Genomic DNA, 14,189 nt, shown 5'->3' with positions numbered 1-14,189 from the left:
ATCAAATTAACTTACCTGATTAGGCTTTTCTTCAAAATACTTCATGTCATCAGCTGTTATTACTGCATAAGATATAGTGCAAGATTGGTTTTTTATTTATCAAGCAAACATTTATTGTATTATAGAGTTAAAATATAGGTTTTATACTCCACTAATTATGATTTACCTCGGTCACAGTAACTTTGAATTTGATGGTAGGGCTGTTGCTTAGCAATTCAAATTTCAATTCCATTCCAACATACAATGAACTTTCATTGTAGAAAGTGGACCATCCTGTGTAGATTGCAACTCTATCTTCAGCTTTCTTCAACATCATTTGCCATGTGTTGTTTTGGAATTCCAAAACAACCACTTCAACATCTTTGTCTGTCGCATGTGCTCTCCAAAATTGGATTGGTATGTGCTATGATGTTGATTACATTAAGTTATTAGTTTCAATTGTTCAATTTATAAATAAATTAACACTATGTTCATCTCATATGTGTATATGATGTAAATTTTCGGTTTGATTTTGTGATGGTTGATTTGAAAGAAGGTGAAGCAATCGAATGTGAAGATGATGCGTTGTGCATTTCTTGGCCAGTTGAACCTATAAAGGAGTAATTAAAACATGGAGAACTAAAATTTTTATTGACAAAGTTGAATTTATTTTAATTAATTACCTGATTGTTGGAACTCCTTACCACACCCTAATTTATCAAACATTTCCACATAGAAATTATTGTGTGCCACATAATGAAAAATCAAGAAGTCTCCAGAGTTTAAGTTGTTAGCCTTCTGGAATTGCTCTCATCCCTCATCCAAGGACATTCTTCCATTCGGAAGTATTTTGAGCTTTGTCTTTCAAGTTTTGCCAAATTTGTTCTCTATTGTGCACTTTGGTCTCATTGTATCTCCATAATGTCTTTGAAAACATCTTGGAAACATCTGTTTGAATATTTAAAATGAATGTATTAATTTTGTTTATCTAGATCAGTTTCGCTATTTGAAAATTAAAAGTACCAAACAAATTTCATTATAATTGATAATCTATCTTAAAAGATATTGTTCAGCATATACATACCAGTTTTGATTGTTGTTCTAAATCAATCATCTTAAAGAATTTGCTAAAATCGTCCATGTATACTACTCCCTCCGTCCCAATAAATATGAAACGTTTGCTTTCCGGCACAAGATTTTATGTAGTGTTGTTTTGTGAGTTTAAAGAAGAGAGAGTAAAGTAAGAGAGAGGGAAAAGTAGAGATAAAATTATTTCTATTTTAAGAAACATTTCATTTTTAATGGAACAACCCAAAAAGAAAAACGTTTTATTTCTAGTGGGACAGAGGGAGTATGTTGTAAGATGAAGAATCTAAAGACATTTTGTGATAGAGAGAACTTTGTTGAAGATTTAAGTGGAGTGACTTGAGAGAAGATTCGCGTGAGTTTTTGTTTTGTGTAGGTGTAGTTGCTGTTGGTTTTATTTATTGGTAGGTGAAAAGTAAATAACTAATATTATAATTTGATGAAAATCTATGAGTATTTAAAAAGAGTATAATTACATTTTTAAATATCATTGTATAAAGATTATACTCATTATTGAAGTGCGTATAATTTTATTTCATTTGCACTTGCTTTATTAAATATTAAAAGTGAGTAATAATATTGTACAAATCATGATATATCAAAGTAATATTAATAGTTATTTACTTATATTCAATTCGTTGTATTTCGTATATTAATAGTAATTTTTCTATATTATAAAATTTTAAATAGATTGAATTATTTATTTTTACCACAAGTAATATAGTAGTACTTATAATATTAAGTATATAGCCTTAAAATATTGTTAAATAATTTTCTTCATTCACACCTCGCTCGGATCATAGGATTTGGTTCGAATTTTGTCAGCCGCGCAACCCGCTGAGGATATACTAGTAGTAACCTAAAAACGGAGTAATAAAATTAGCACAGAGAGAGCGCGCCTCAATCTGCTCTTCCTTCTTCTTCTTCGACAATTTGTCTTCTTCCAGCCCTCCAGGTGAATTTCAGAAATTTTCTTCCTCCCTTCCTTCCCCACTTTTCAATATCCAGAAAGGATTGACCTTGGATGCAATATACAAAAAATGTGTTGTGTGTGTATCACTGTTCAAAAACGCAAAAATTGGGGGATTTGCGACGGGTTTTGGAGCATGGTTGGAGATGATTTGTTCCCTCGATTTTTCGTTTTCCAGTACCGAAATGACGCTTTGATATGTTTGTTTACGGTCGAGTTACGGTTAATGAATGACTTATTTTTGTAATTCGAGCAGGTATTTGATGTAATTAAACAACGAGACCGTGTCGATTGAGCTAAATAAATGGCACCCTTGTGCACGGCACTCTAATCGGTTTGTCATTTTCTGTCCTTTTTAAATTATAGATTTACTTTTGTTCCTGGATTTTGGTTGATTTTCCTTCAACTGGATTGTTTCGGAATGAGTACTATTTGGGCGTTTCAAGTGAACCTGCCAGCTTTTGGTGTTAAGATGTCAATATGATCAATTGTAGGTCTTATATGTATGATTTGAAGTAACTATAGTTTCTGACTTGCAAAGGGAAAGGTTGCTAGAATGAGGTTACAACTATCCAATGGTTTGTAGTCAGTACTTGGTGTCTGAGTCATGGTTTGATTCATCAAACTAAATTGTGAATAATACTACAATATGCTTACTCAAACCAAAATAAACAATGATAAAATGCCTTAATATAAGGAAAAAGGACACACATTTCTGAACTCTTCATAGCCGTATTGAGATGCATATTCTCTGAAGCAAGGCATTATATCAGTATGAGAGTCGTGTGTGCTGTACCAGAAGATAATTTGAGATGAAAATAATTTTTCATCATAATTTGATTTTGCTCTGCTGGTTTAGAAAATACAAAAATCTAACTGCAGTTTCTGTTCCGCCTGGCGCCTGCTAATTTTATTCACATCTCTATTTCCTTTTTAGGGCTTGGGTGATAGCCCTGAAATCGCCTGAAATACCACTGTAGCAAAATCGTTTCCACCGTTTGGTACGCCTGAAACCATTCTCCCGACCCGGTAAACTGCAGCCGGGTTTCACTCCCTCATCTACTATTTTCACCCAATTCATGTTAACTCTATCAGGCTGGAGGCGAGATATTAGTTTCTCAGTTATCATTTGTGCGCTGAAAGAGCTGTGTTAGGCCATTTATACCCTCGGGAATATTCAAACGACCGACGCCAAAGCTCCCTCCGGTCACCATCTTGGCGTGTGCTCTTCTCCCATTGACGGCGCCGACCTAGTTTTCTCCTCAAACTCCGACCGGCGAACAAGTTGGAATTCAATTCCACCACAGGTTTGTTCGAATTCATCGATTCAAGCTTTCGATCTACTGGGTATGAGCAATTAATTTTGTTTCCTCAAATTGTTGGTGTAATTTGACAAAGGGAAGTCTGTAGATTCTTCAATTTGGGCGATTTGTTTGAAATAAGGGTCTGTACGCATGAGTAATTGATTTTGTTTCCTCAAATTGTTGGTGTAATTCGACAAAGGGAAGCCTGTAAATTCTTCAATTTGGGCAATTTGTTTAAAATAGGGGTGGAATCAGAAGCGTGTTGATCTAGCAAACTACATGTGGAACAACCGGTAGATGAATTGTAAGTGCGTGTGAGGGGTCCGTCTTTGAACTCTGTGAATGAATTACATCATACTCCTATTTTAATCCTTCTGTCATGTGTATTAAACGCCCTATGACATTGGCATTGGTTAAAATCCTTTTATTTATGCTACTGTTAGAAATTGTTGGTTAAGGTAGATTAACACATATTGATCTATTGAACTTTTTTTTTCTGATTTTGTAAGCATTCCTCTCTGATCTACTGTTAGAAAGGAATTGTAAGCAATCCTCTCTGATCTTCTATTAGAAATCCTTTCTGATTTTTTTTCCCCTGATTTTTCTGATCTAGATTGGAGGGAGTACAATAGTTGAAATTATATAATCCAGCATTGTTTCGGTACAACGCTTTGGTTAATGTCTAGTAATATCACTTAAGTAACATATCAAATCATATCAATGCCAAAATTTGATTGATTGTAAACCATAAAAAATCAATAGTTTATATAAATTTTAAAATTAATATGAAAAACTAGAATTTGGTAATAATTTAAAAATATTTAGACAAGTTGGACAATTTCATATATACGTCGTGTAGGGTTTAGTGAGGAGAAAATAGTGTCAAATTTTACATATTTGTTGGGCATATAGAGACATGATTATATAGACGTCATCTCTTATGGTGAAGGTGCTATTAATGATAAACACGGAATTTGCATGTTTTTAAAGCCTAGATTTGACACGTTTTAAATACAATCATGCAAATTATGTTCTTAAATTGTATATATATTATACATTTTGGTATTTTAAAGTGTTTGTTGAAAAATAATAGAAAAAGATAAAATAAAAAAGGTGCAAAAAGGCCAAAGTGCAACAGCCTCTGTTCGAGCCCATTCTGCCAACGAGTTTCAAGTCCAATCAGTGCCTACTATATACCATTCTCTTCGTCTTCGAAAGAGCTCCGCGTGGGTACCTTGAACATCTAAATCAGAGTTCTGTGGTGAAAGTTATGATCATTTTACGAACATCGCGCAATGCAGTCAAATCTGGCGGAAATTGACGGAAATAGAAGAAAGGAAAGAAATTGTTGCTATGTGATACCAAATCTCTCCTATTAATTGAAGGATTCGAAATTACCATCTTTCCTATTACTTGGAAGATACTTTTTACCAATTATAAACCTTTTTCAAACCTATATATACCCCATAAACTAATTCATAATATTTATCTCAGATCCTCCAATCCTCTCCCTCTCTATATTTCTTTCATACCATATTCCATCTATAATTCTTTCATCCTCCATTGGAGCGTAGATCTGCAGATCAAGGCAAGAAAAGGCTGAAAAATCAAGGCACGAGAAGACTGATAAATAAACTTGCAATAGTGGTGTCTACTCAAATTCTCATTTCTCGTCAATTACATTAATCTTTTATCTAAAAAATTCATTACATTCTAAATTACTCTTTCTCGTGATAGTCTATATTTATGCATGATGAATATATAATTATAACCACGTTAATGAAATTATTTTGAGGGATCTTAGTTCTCACATTCTATGCATCATGCATGCACGATTAAAACAAAAACTATAGTAATGATCAAATTATGAATAAATACATATGGATGATATCCACTTGTAATGGGAGTTCAAAGAAATATTGATTCTCTATTATCATTATTATTCTGAAAAAAAAAGAATAAGATAATTAGAATTTATGGGGCCTCTTGCACTTTCTCAATGATGTAAGTGGAATTTCATTATTTTTGTTCTTTTGCAGAATGTCTGTAACTATGGAATCATGTCTTTTCCATACAAAATGAGTGGGATCATGAGTCAGAGGAATAAACACATAACTCACACTTGAATAATAATGAATTGCCATAGCAATTAATACCCATTTCAGATTCATTCGGTCCAATAAAGGCTACACAACGATGCAAATTCACTTTACAAAAGTCAAGGGCAACGATAATACTACATTAGTTGCCACGTACCACATAGTCAGGGGCATAACTATTACTTACGCATGAATGCCACAAAAACTTAGGACAACCCCACATTACTACTACTTATGCATCCCACATTACTACTAATTAAGCGTCCGACGTACACGCTTAAACAGAAGAAATTGCATCACAAAAAAGCATCGCCATAACCCACCACTTGCAGCCTACTACATCGCCCGTTTCTCCTCCAGTATGTGGAGAATGTAGTCGGCTTTGTCAACAATGGAGAAGCCGGTGAATAGGTCCAGACGCTCGGGCTCCTTCACAAGGATGTCGCACGCCATGAACTTCTGTTTCTTGGTAATTTCTGGGATGCCGTCCAGCATGCTAGCGACTTCAACACGTTTAGCACTCAAGTCGAAGTCGTATCCGATGCGCGTGGACAGTATCTGAAGGCGTTCGTTAGTGTTGTCATTCATCTTTGTCATTGCATCCAACATCGATTCCATAACTTCTTCGGGCTTGCGCTTACGGCTTGCTTTCTTAGGACCCCCTGGACTGGGTACACTTTTGGTGTCACTCTCCACAGGCGTAGCAAACCCGGTCCCCTCGTAATGGAGTCCCTCTTGGATCTGCTCCTCAGTGAAGAAGTCGTCCAGATGGTATTGACTCAGATTGGGCTGTGATTCATCAGCTACCGATGCGTCGGGGGCGTGAAGAACTTCATCGGCCTCAGACACTTCCTCTGCACGGACACCATCGGCTCGATCCTTGCCGAATATACGCTGCCAATCTGCATAGTAAGGCCATGATTTGTAGCGCATGTGTTTGGCATGGTTGTCGGCCTGGAACAAAGTGTAAACATTACATAATATAATGGGTATAATGGTGACGCGGCGCACACATCCATACCTTCACAATTTGTGACCATTGTTCGTCGTTACACTCAATTCTGTGCCCGCCTCCGAGTTGAAACCGATCCCGCTACGGTTAAGCATTAGTGACAACGAGTGGTAATCTCGCTTCCAGGTGCTGATCTCCGAGTTGATATGCGGTGCCACTTTCAACTGGGTATTAGGGATCTCGCGTTTAAGCACGCCATAGATCATTTTCGAGTGCCCAGGGCGGAAGCCATTGTCTGCCTTCCACCCACCCACCTGCAACAATGTCATGTAGTGCAATTATCAGAACCTCTTCTTCGCGCTTTGTCCAAGAACGCCGCGTACGTTCAGGCTTAACACTCCCAGTAGGACCTCCAACGCCTACAGCCAAAGGCAAACTAGGGATTAAACAGTCGCACACAACACAAATCAACGATTGGGTTAAAGAATCGGTTCAACACCTGACGGACTCCCTTTGTACGTAACCGGTGTCTTTCCCTTTGAAGCCATGTCTGCGGCAGAACACATACTTTAACGAAAAATTAAACTCAATTTTTGCAAATAACCACATTAGGTTTATCATAACCACTAATGACATCTACCATACAATTCCAATCATGCACATTTGTCATAAACAAATCATACAAATCGTGACTGACTAAAGCATTAATCGATAACAGATTGTCGATGAAGAACTCACCTTGTTGCAGCTGTTTGTCGTCGTGCGCCGTCGTCTCCCGATCGCCGGTGGTTGCCGTGTGCGTAGACGATTTGTTCCTTTAACAATAAAAACTATTCTGCCCTATTTAAGGGGGTAAAGTAAGAGCTTCATTGTGGCGGGAAGTAGATTTGGCTTTAGCGCCATTTCGCTAAATAGGAAGTACGACTGAAATCGATCGGTGATAAGAATCAAAGGGGTGAAGGGTGTTTTAGTCATTTCTGCCACATTTTCAAGGATTCATGGGCTGAACCAAACGCAACACAATGGGCTGCATACTTTTTCTTTGCCCTACCAAACAGCCTAAACAATTGTATATGCACATGGGAAAAGCCCAATATCTATAGAGTCATGAAAATAAGTTTTCAGCCTACCACCCGCACCCTTATAGGTGACGATATCAGTATGAATACTCTCTTAAAGATTACCCCTAAAATGCTATCAAAATCAAGACAATTACCCATGTTTCGAGCCCACAATCCGAGTATTCCTTCTCTCTACCACATCCTCCAATTCAATGCTTCAATGTCAAACCTAAAAGTGGTATGGCGAAAGGATCCGAAGCTCGATCAAGCAATCGAGAATGACAAAAAATGGCGACTCTGCTACCGGGTCGTCCGCGAAGTCCTAAACGAACCTGGTCAGGTAATCCCGCTCCGGTACTTAGCTAAACGCCGCGAGCGGCTTCGTTTGCCCATTAAACTTGAAGAATTTCTTTCCCAAAATCCGGGCTTGTTTGATATATATAAGGACAGGATTAGGCCCAAATCTGACCTGGTTCCGTTTGTCCGTCCCAGCGATAGACTGAATCGGTTTTTGGAAGAGGAGAAATCAATTTACAGCGATAATGAGCCGCTTATAGTAGCGAAATTGTGTAAATTGCTCATGATGGCGAAGAATAGAGTAGTTAGTGTTGATAAATTGGTTGAGGTGAAGAGGGAATTTGGTTTCCCCAATGATTTTCTAGTGAGAATAGTGTCTGCGCATCCAGAGTATTTTAGGTTGCATGGATTACCGGGACAGGGAAAGTCATACCTTGAATTGGTTTCTAGTAATGAGGAGTTTGGTAAGTCTGTTATTGAGAGGCGAGCAGAGGAGGAGTCGAGGTTGATGGGGATCAATGTGAGGCCTGCATTCGAGTGGAAGCTTCCACCGGGGTTCTTTTTCAAGAAGGAGATGAGGGAGTGGGTTAGGGACTGGCTGGAGCTGCCTTACATTTCTCCATATGAGGATGTGTCTCATTTGGATCCTGCTTCACCAGAAATGGAGAAGAGGATGGTGGGGGTTTTCCATGAGCTGCTCTCTTTGTCAATTTATAAGAGAGTGCCAGTGCCCATCCTAGGCAAGTTTTGTGAGGATTTTAGGTATTCTAATGGTTTCACGAGTGTGTTTACAAGACATTCGGGGATTTTCTATATGTCTTTGAAGGGTGGGATTCAGACAGCAATGTTGAGGGAAGCGTATAAGGGTGAGGAGCTGGTTGATCTCGATCCTCTGTGTGTGATAAAGAACAAGTTTGTTGAAATGCTGGAAGTGGGGTGGCGGGAGCGGGCTGAGAAATTGAGAATGCGCAGAGAAAGTGTTGGGAAGGATATGGAAATCTTGTCCGCTAGGAATAAAGAACTCAAATGTGATGAGCAGAATACAGAATAATGAAGTCCGGAGAAATTAGCGAGTAGGAAAATCTACCACCAGAGGGACGTGTTCACTTGCGTCCAGAATTGATCTTTATTTGTGGCATGTCGATTGCAACCGGAGGTAATGTTTGCCTGCACATCCAGTTTCGTACGGTTCTGATTATTTCTGTAGAAATCTACCTCACACGAATGCTTTCCCGCAGTTTTACAACCTCGTCTAACAGTTGCACGGTCAAAAGGCCCCACCCATGAAGACAACCATGATAAAGAAGAAGCAGTCACCGTTGTCAGAGCTCCCCAAGATAACACTATGCAACTTCCTGAAAATGGCAAGAGAAGGGTTATGTTGATCCTTTGTATATCTGTGTCACTGTACGATAGATTTGGAAATGTTCCATGTAGCTGCTAGATAGGTTTGTTCTGTAGAAATGGCTCATTTCTTCACACAGACGATGGGTTCGAGCATTCAGGACCAGTCACAGATAATTTATTAGTGTACTGAACTTGATTTCATCAGCAATATTGTATAGTAGCATTAGTTAGTTTGTTGTTTATATTTGATTTCGTTGCTTGAAATATTATTTTGTTAAACACTAACACACTTGCTGTTGGAGTTAGGCCTTGTGAATTGGTAAAACCTACACTTGCAAAATCACAGGGTAACTCTCTTTTGTATAAATATATATCATATAAGAGTAATATGTACTCCATGTCTTATAATTTTTGAATGTGAGATGAACTCATGAAAGTTTTTGTTTACAATCTCACATTCTAAAATCTTTTATGGATGCAATCTTGCATTAAATTTTTTCACAAACTTGTGTGTATTCCCATTTGTTAAACCATAACTAAATGATAGTAATAAATTATAGTAATTACCTTTAAATAAGTTTTAATTACTAATGCTTATTACTCCTTATTAAATGATATATGATGGTCATTAAACATTACACATCAACCTAAGAGCATCCACAATGGCTCGATTAAATCAATAGTGGCATAGCCACGAGGGATAGGCACGACAAAACAAATCAAGGCGTGATAACACATATCTCATTCTCATCAATATCAGTTTAGGACAATGTCCTTATTTTTAAAAGAAAGCCCACCTCGTCGGCTTAGCTCGAAAGTATTCTCTTCTCCTCGTTTATCACGCCGAGAGCGCGAAGTATCACCTTTAAATTAGGTGTATCACAAATCAGATTCGAACATTGATTTCAAATCATGCATGTTCCCACGTTTCCCTTTTTCCCATCGATAAATCTTTAATATTCTCATCCAAAATCAAGGTACGATTAGCATATCATTTTTATTCGAATAACAACTCCAAATTCACCATTAAATCGTGTCACGCATGAGTGTTCTACACACACAACACACGCACACGAACACCACACATGTGCACGCACGCCGAGGCGTGCGCGCACACACACACGATCACGCACACACACATTTTCACACGTACACACTTATATGCATCCCATTCATCCATTAATTTCCCCTTTTCGCTCGATCTATATGCATGTGGACTCAAGAACACCGATTAATCGGTAGAAGAAGAGAAGATCAAAATTAAAGTACCTTTTCCAAAAGAACGAACGGTAGAAACAAGTTATAGCCTTGATTCTTCAATAAACTCTTGAATTTCAACTTGGATTCTTCTCAATTGATGAAGAAATCTTGGAGAAAGTAGAAGAAAATTTTGGAGAGAGTGGGGAGAGTGATTTTCGAAATTTTGGGAGAAGTGGGCGACGGTTTCTGATGATTTAGGTTTAGGATTTCTCTCTTATTTATTGAGGTTAAGATATACTCCAACAATTAAATAATAAAAGATTTGGAGGAGATTTGTTTGTTGGAGTAGCCGAAAATTTGAAGAGAAATAGTAGGGAATTTCGAATTCTAGGCTATTAAATTAGCCTATGATTTAAATTCAAATATTTCACGGAGTAGAATAATATATCACGGAGCAGAATAAAATAATAAAATCCTCCCCAAATAATAGTAGTAGGCGATTTTTATGCCTCTCCCACAAGGAATTTAAATTCAAATCCTAATTTAATTAGGATATGGCAATATCTTCTTAGATATGGCAAGATATGGTAAGATATTCTAGCATACTTATATTTATTCATGGAAGAGAATAAATAAGGGATCAAATAATATAATAAATAATTCCTTCTTCTCCAATATATGAGATTTTCGAAAATCTCAAGGGAATGGGGGTGGGTTTCGAAAATTCCCAAAGTGGAATTAAAGTATAATTGGACTTTGGATTTAATTTGGATAATTATCCCAAACAAATAATTAAATCCAAGAAAAATGGAATTTCTTTCCAATAAATAGGAGAGGTCAAAAATTCCACATAATTAAATAATACTCCTATTAAATTCTCACTCATCCCTTAGGAAAAATAATCCACCACAATTATATTACTCTGCATCAAAATATTCACGCCAAATCAATCATCTCTTTATTTTCTCTTCTCAACGCATTGACCTTTCAACGACCACGTCATATTTTCCACATCTTTGACTATTCAATAGCCACGTCATATTTTCAACAAGTTGACTATTCAACTCAATCTCAACTCCCATACACAATTAGGTCACAAAGACATCATGTAATTAATCACTCATCGATTAATCCACATATCATAGCATTTAAGGCATTTAATGCAAAAATTTTATAACCCGAAAATTAGGGTTTGAAAAAGTGGGGCGTTACATTTCTATATAAGAGCAACATCGAGTGATGGACAACAACAACCAGTCCAGTCCGGCGACAAGCGGATCTCAGATCACACGGTACCCGTGGGGTCTGGATGGGGGCAGATGGGCCAAGGGTACAACAACCCTTGGCAACAGTTGATGAGGTTGACGGCGGACGCGCAGGGGGGGATGCCGGGCGGGGGGCAGGCCACAACTCCATTAACCCCGCAGGCCACAACTCGAGCCACAACTATTATTTTGCATTATTCACAACTACAACATATTTTACTCGTAAAATAGAATACGTTGAACAATTAAAATCGGGAAAATTCATTGTTCAGTTGGAAAATAGAAAATTACAACAATTGCGGTTCCAAATTTCTTCAATTAGATCCGCTTGGAGGCGAGTGTGTTGTTCTTCTTGGCGCATCGCCGCTGAACGGGCCATGACATTGCGCACGTCGGGAGGAACACCGTGCACGGGCGGGTCGGTGACAGTGTAGCTACTGTTGGTGCTGGCGAGCGGATCGTCGCTCCAAAAAGTGACATTTTCTTCCTCGTCCTCAACGATCATGTTATGCATTATGATACATGCATACATGATGTAGGCGATTAGTGGACGGTGCCAACCACGGGGCCGCTCCATTCACCATATCCCAACGTGATTGGAGGACTCCGAATGCGCGCTCCACATCTTTCCGAGCCGCCTCTTACTTTTTGGCAAACAACTCCTTCCTATCCGTTGTCGGACATGTGATGGTCTTCACGAACACGGGCCATCGAGGGTAAATCCCATCTGCCAAATAGTACCTCATACTGTACCGACGGTTGTTGGCCGTAAACTCTTTTGGCGCTCGCCCAGCACACAAGTCGTTGAACAATGGAGACTCGTCCTACACATTGAGGTCGTTATTTGACCCAGCGACACCAAAGTACGCATGCCAGATCCACAACCGTTGGTCGGCAACGACCTCCAACACAATCGTTGGATGTGTGCCCTTGTGCTCGCTAGTGTATGCTCCTCTCCAAGCCATTGGACAATTCTTACACTGCCAGTGCATACAGTCGATGCTGCCCTGCATCCTCGGGAAGCCGTGGGTCTCCTCGTGCATGCGTACCAATCTGCGAATATCGTCGGTCGTTGGCCTTCTCAAGTATGTGTCCTTGAATGCTTTGATCACTGCCCGACAGAATTTAGCTAGGCATTCGCGTCCAGTTTGCTCGCTCACATGGAGCTACTCATCAAACATATCTGCAGTTGTTCCGTAAGCGAGTTGGCATAGGGCGGATGTGCATTTCTGCAAAGTCGATATACTTTGCCGCCCGACAGCATTGACGGTTTGCATAAAGTACGAGTCACGAGCTACAACTGCGTTGACAATGAGCAGGAACAAAGGCCTCCGCATCCGGAACCGGCGACGGAACATCTGATCACTCCATCGAGGATCTGCAGAGAAATAATCCGTGAAAAGCCGCAAACCAGCTTCTTCACGGTCTTAGTGGATATACATTCGAGTACGTGGTACCCGGACGTGTTGCTCGTTCCACACTTGAATAGCAGCTTGATAGCGTTCCACCTTGTTGTTGATTTCTTCTTGGATTGCGGGCATCGCCGTCTCTAACATTCGGGCCATTTGAGCTGCAATTGCTCGTTGACCTTCACGGCGAGAAGGCATTTTTCGAATTTTAGTGTGAGAGTGAGAGAAATGAAGTTGAATTAAAATGAAAATGGATGGAGTGGAATTTATAGATAAATTTTTAATTTTTTTTTTTTAAAAATTAAAGTTGAGTCCCGGTCCGGCCCGAACCCCAAAACACGTCGGGTCGTGCCATATTGCAGCACGTCCCACGCCGTGTAACGCTGAGCCGGGCTGGACCCCGGGAGCGGCCCAGGGATGCAACTGCGTCACCGGAACTGGCCCAAGCCGTGACGCCCCGCCATTTATCGTTGCGTTTGGGCCGGGACTCGCGAGTTGCGGCCTGGCCCGTAGCGTTATGGATGCTCTAAGAGTTTGAATCTAGTTTACAACAATTTATTTTCTTTTCAGTTAAATTTGATTACGAGTTTTGTACTTCTATTCACTATATCTTATTATTATTTTTTTCTTACAAATATTTTATCCATCCATCAAAAATAGTTCGTACAACCATGATGGTTATGAGTTCTATACTTCTATTCACTATATTTTTATTAATTTTTCTTACATCTACTCCATACACCCATAAAAAAATAGTGTATATAACCACGAGTACTAATTTGGATCCCCTGTTAGGTTTGGTACACTGAAAAGCATGTTTCGAGCAAGTTTCACACGAATAGAATCTTGCTTGTATACGTAAAACTCTACAATCCACTTTTAACCCGATTCAGTATTATTCGAGCAGTTTCGCACGAATAGAATCAGTATATTATTACATTGTGTTTGTCTGTGCATTTATAAGATGTTTTATAAACATTTAAATGTATAAGAAGCAAACAAATTCTAAGTCTTTTGCTTAGTAGACCGGTTGTGGGCGACGTCCACTTTAAAGTAACACGGTCAGTTCTATGCAATGCTTTACAAAAGAAAAAGAAGAATTTCACAACCTAGATTGGCTATCTATCGTGAAAGGTTGCAATGTCAGTCCGTATATTTCTAAGCCTTACTGAAATAAGATGACATTGGTGTGGTATAGCACTGAACGGATCTAACAACAA

General features: G+C 38.8%; 2 protein-coding genes across 2 annotated transcripts; one reads left to right on the top strand and one right to left on the bottom strand.

The window, feature by feature from the left end:
• The first annotated feature begins 1,967 nt into the window (after positions 1 to 1,967).
• On the top strand, positions 1,968 to 9,380 carry LOC125209854 (protein WHAT'S THIS FACTOR 1 homolog, chloroplastic). The gene is made up of 4 exons (XM_048109436.1): positions 1,968 to 2,020; positions 2,292 to 2,369; positions 7,538 to 8,904; positions 8,987 to 9,380. Exon 3 carries the CDS (start codon positions 7,552 to 7,554, stop codon positions 8,797 to 8,799), a length of 1,248 nt encoding a protein of 415 aa, XP_047965393.1. The 5' UTR covers positions 1,968 to 2,020; positions 2,292 to 2,369; positions 7,538 to 7,551; the 3' UTR covers positions 8,800 to 8,904; positions 8,987 to 9,380.
• On the bottom strand, positions 5,501 to 7,174 carry LOC125209864. The gene is made up of 4 exons (XM_048109444.1): positions 7,129 to 7,174; positions 6,890 to 6,940; positions 6,460 to 6,809; positions 5,501 to 6,392 (listed from the first exon to the last, which is right to left on the bottom strand). Exon 4 carries the CDS (start codon positions 6,369 to 6,371, stop codon positions 5,775 to 5,777), a length of 597 nt encoding a protein of 198 aa, XP_047965401.1. The 5' UTR covers positions 6,372 to 6,392; positions 6,460 to 6,809; positions 6,890 to 6,940; positions 7,129 to 7,174; the 3' UTR covers positions 5,501 to 5,774.
• Positions 9,381 to 14,189: the final 4,809 nt, after the last annotated feature.

Source organism: Salvia hispanica, chromosome 1 (genome assembly GCF_023119035.1).
Source record: "Salvia hispanica cultivar TCC Black 2014 chromosome 1, UniMelb_Shisp_WGS_1.0, whole genome shotgun sequence".
Taxonomy (NCBI): Eukaryota; Viridiplantae; Streptophyta; class Magnoliopsida; order Lamiales; family Lamiaceae; genus Salvia; species Salvia hispanica.
Note: the sequence above shows the minus strand (reverse complement) of the source record. Positions and strands in the feature narration are given on the sequence as shown.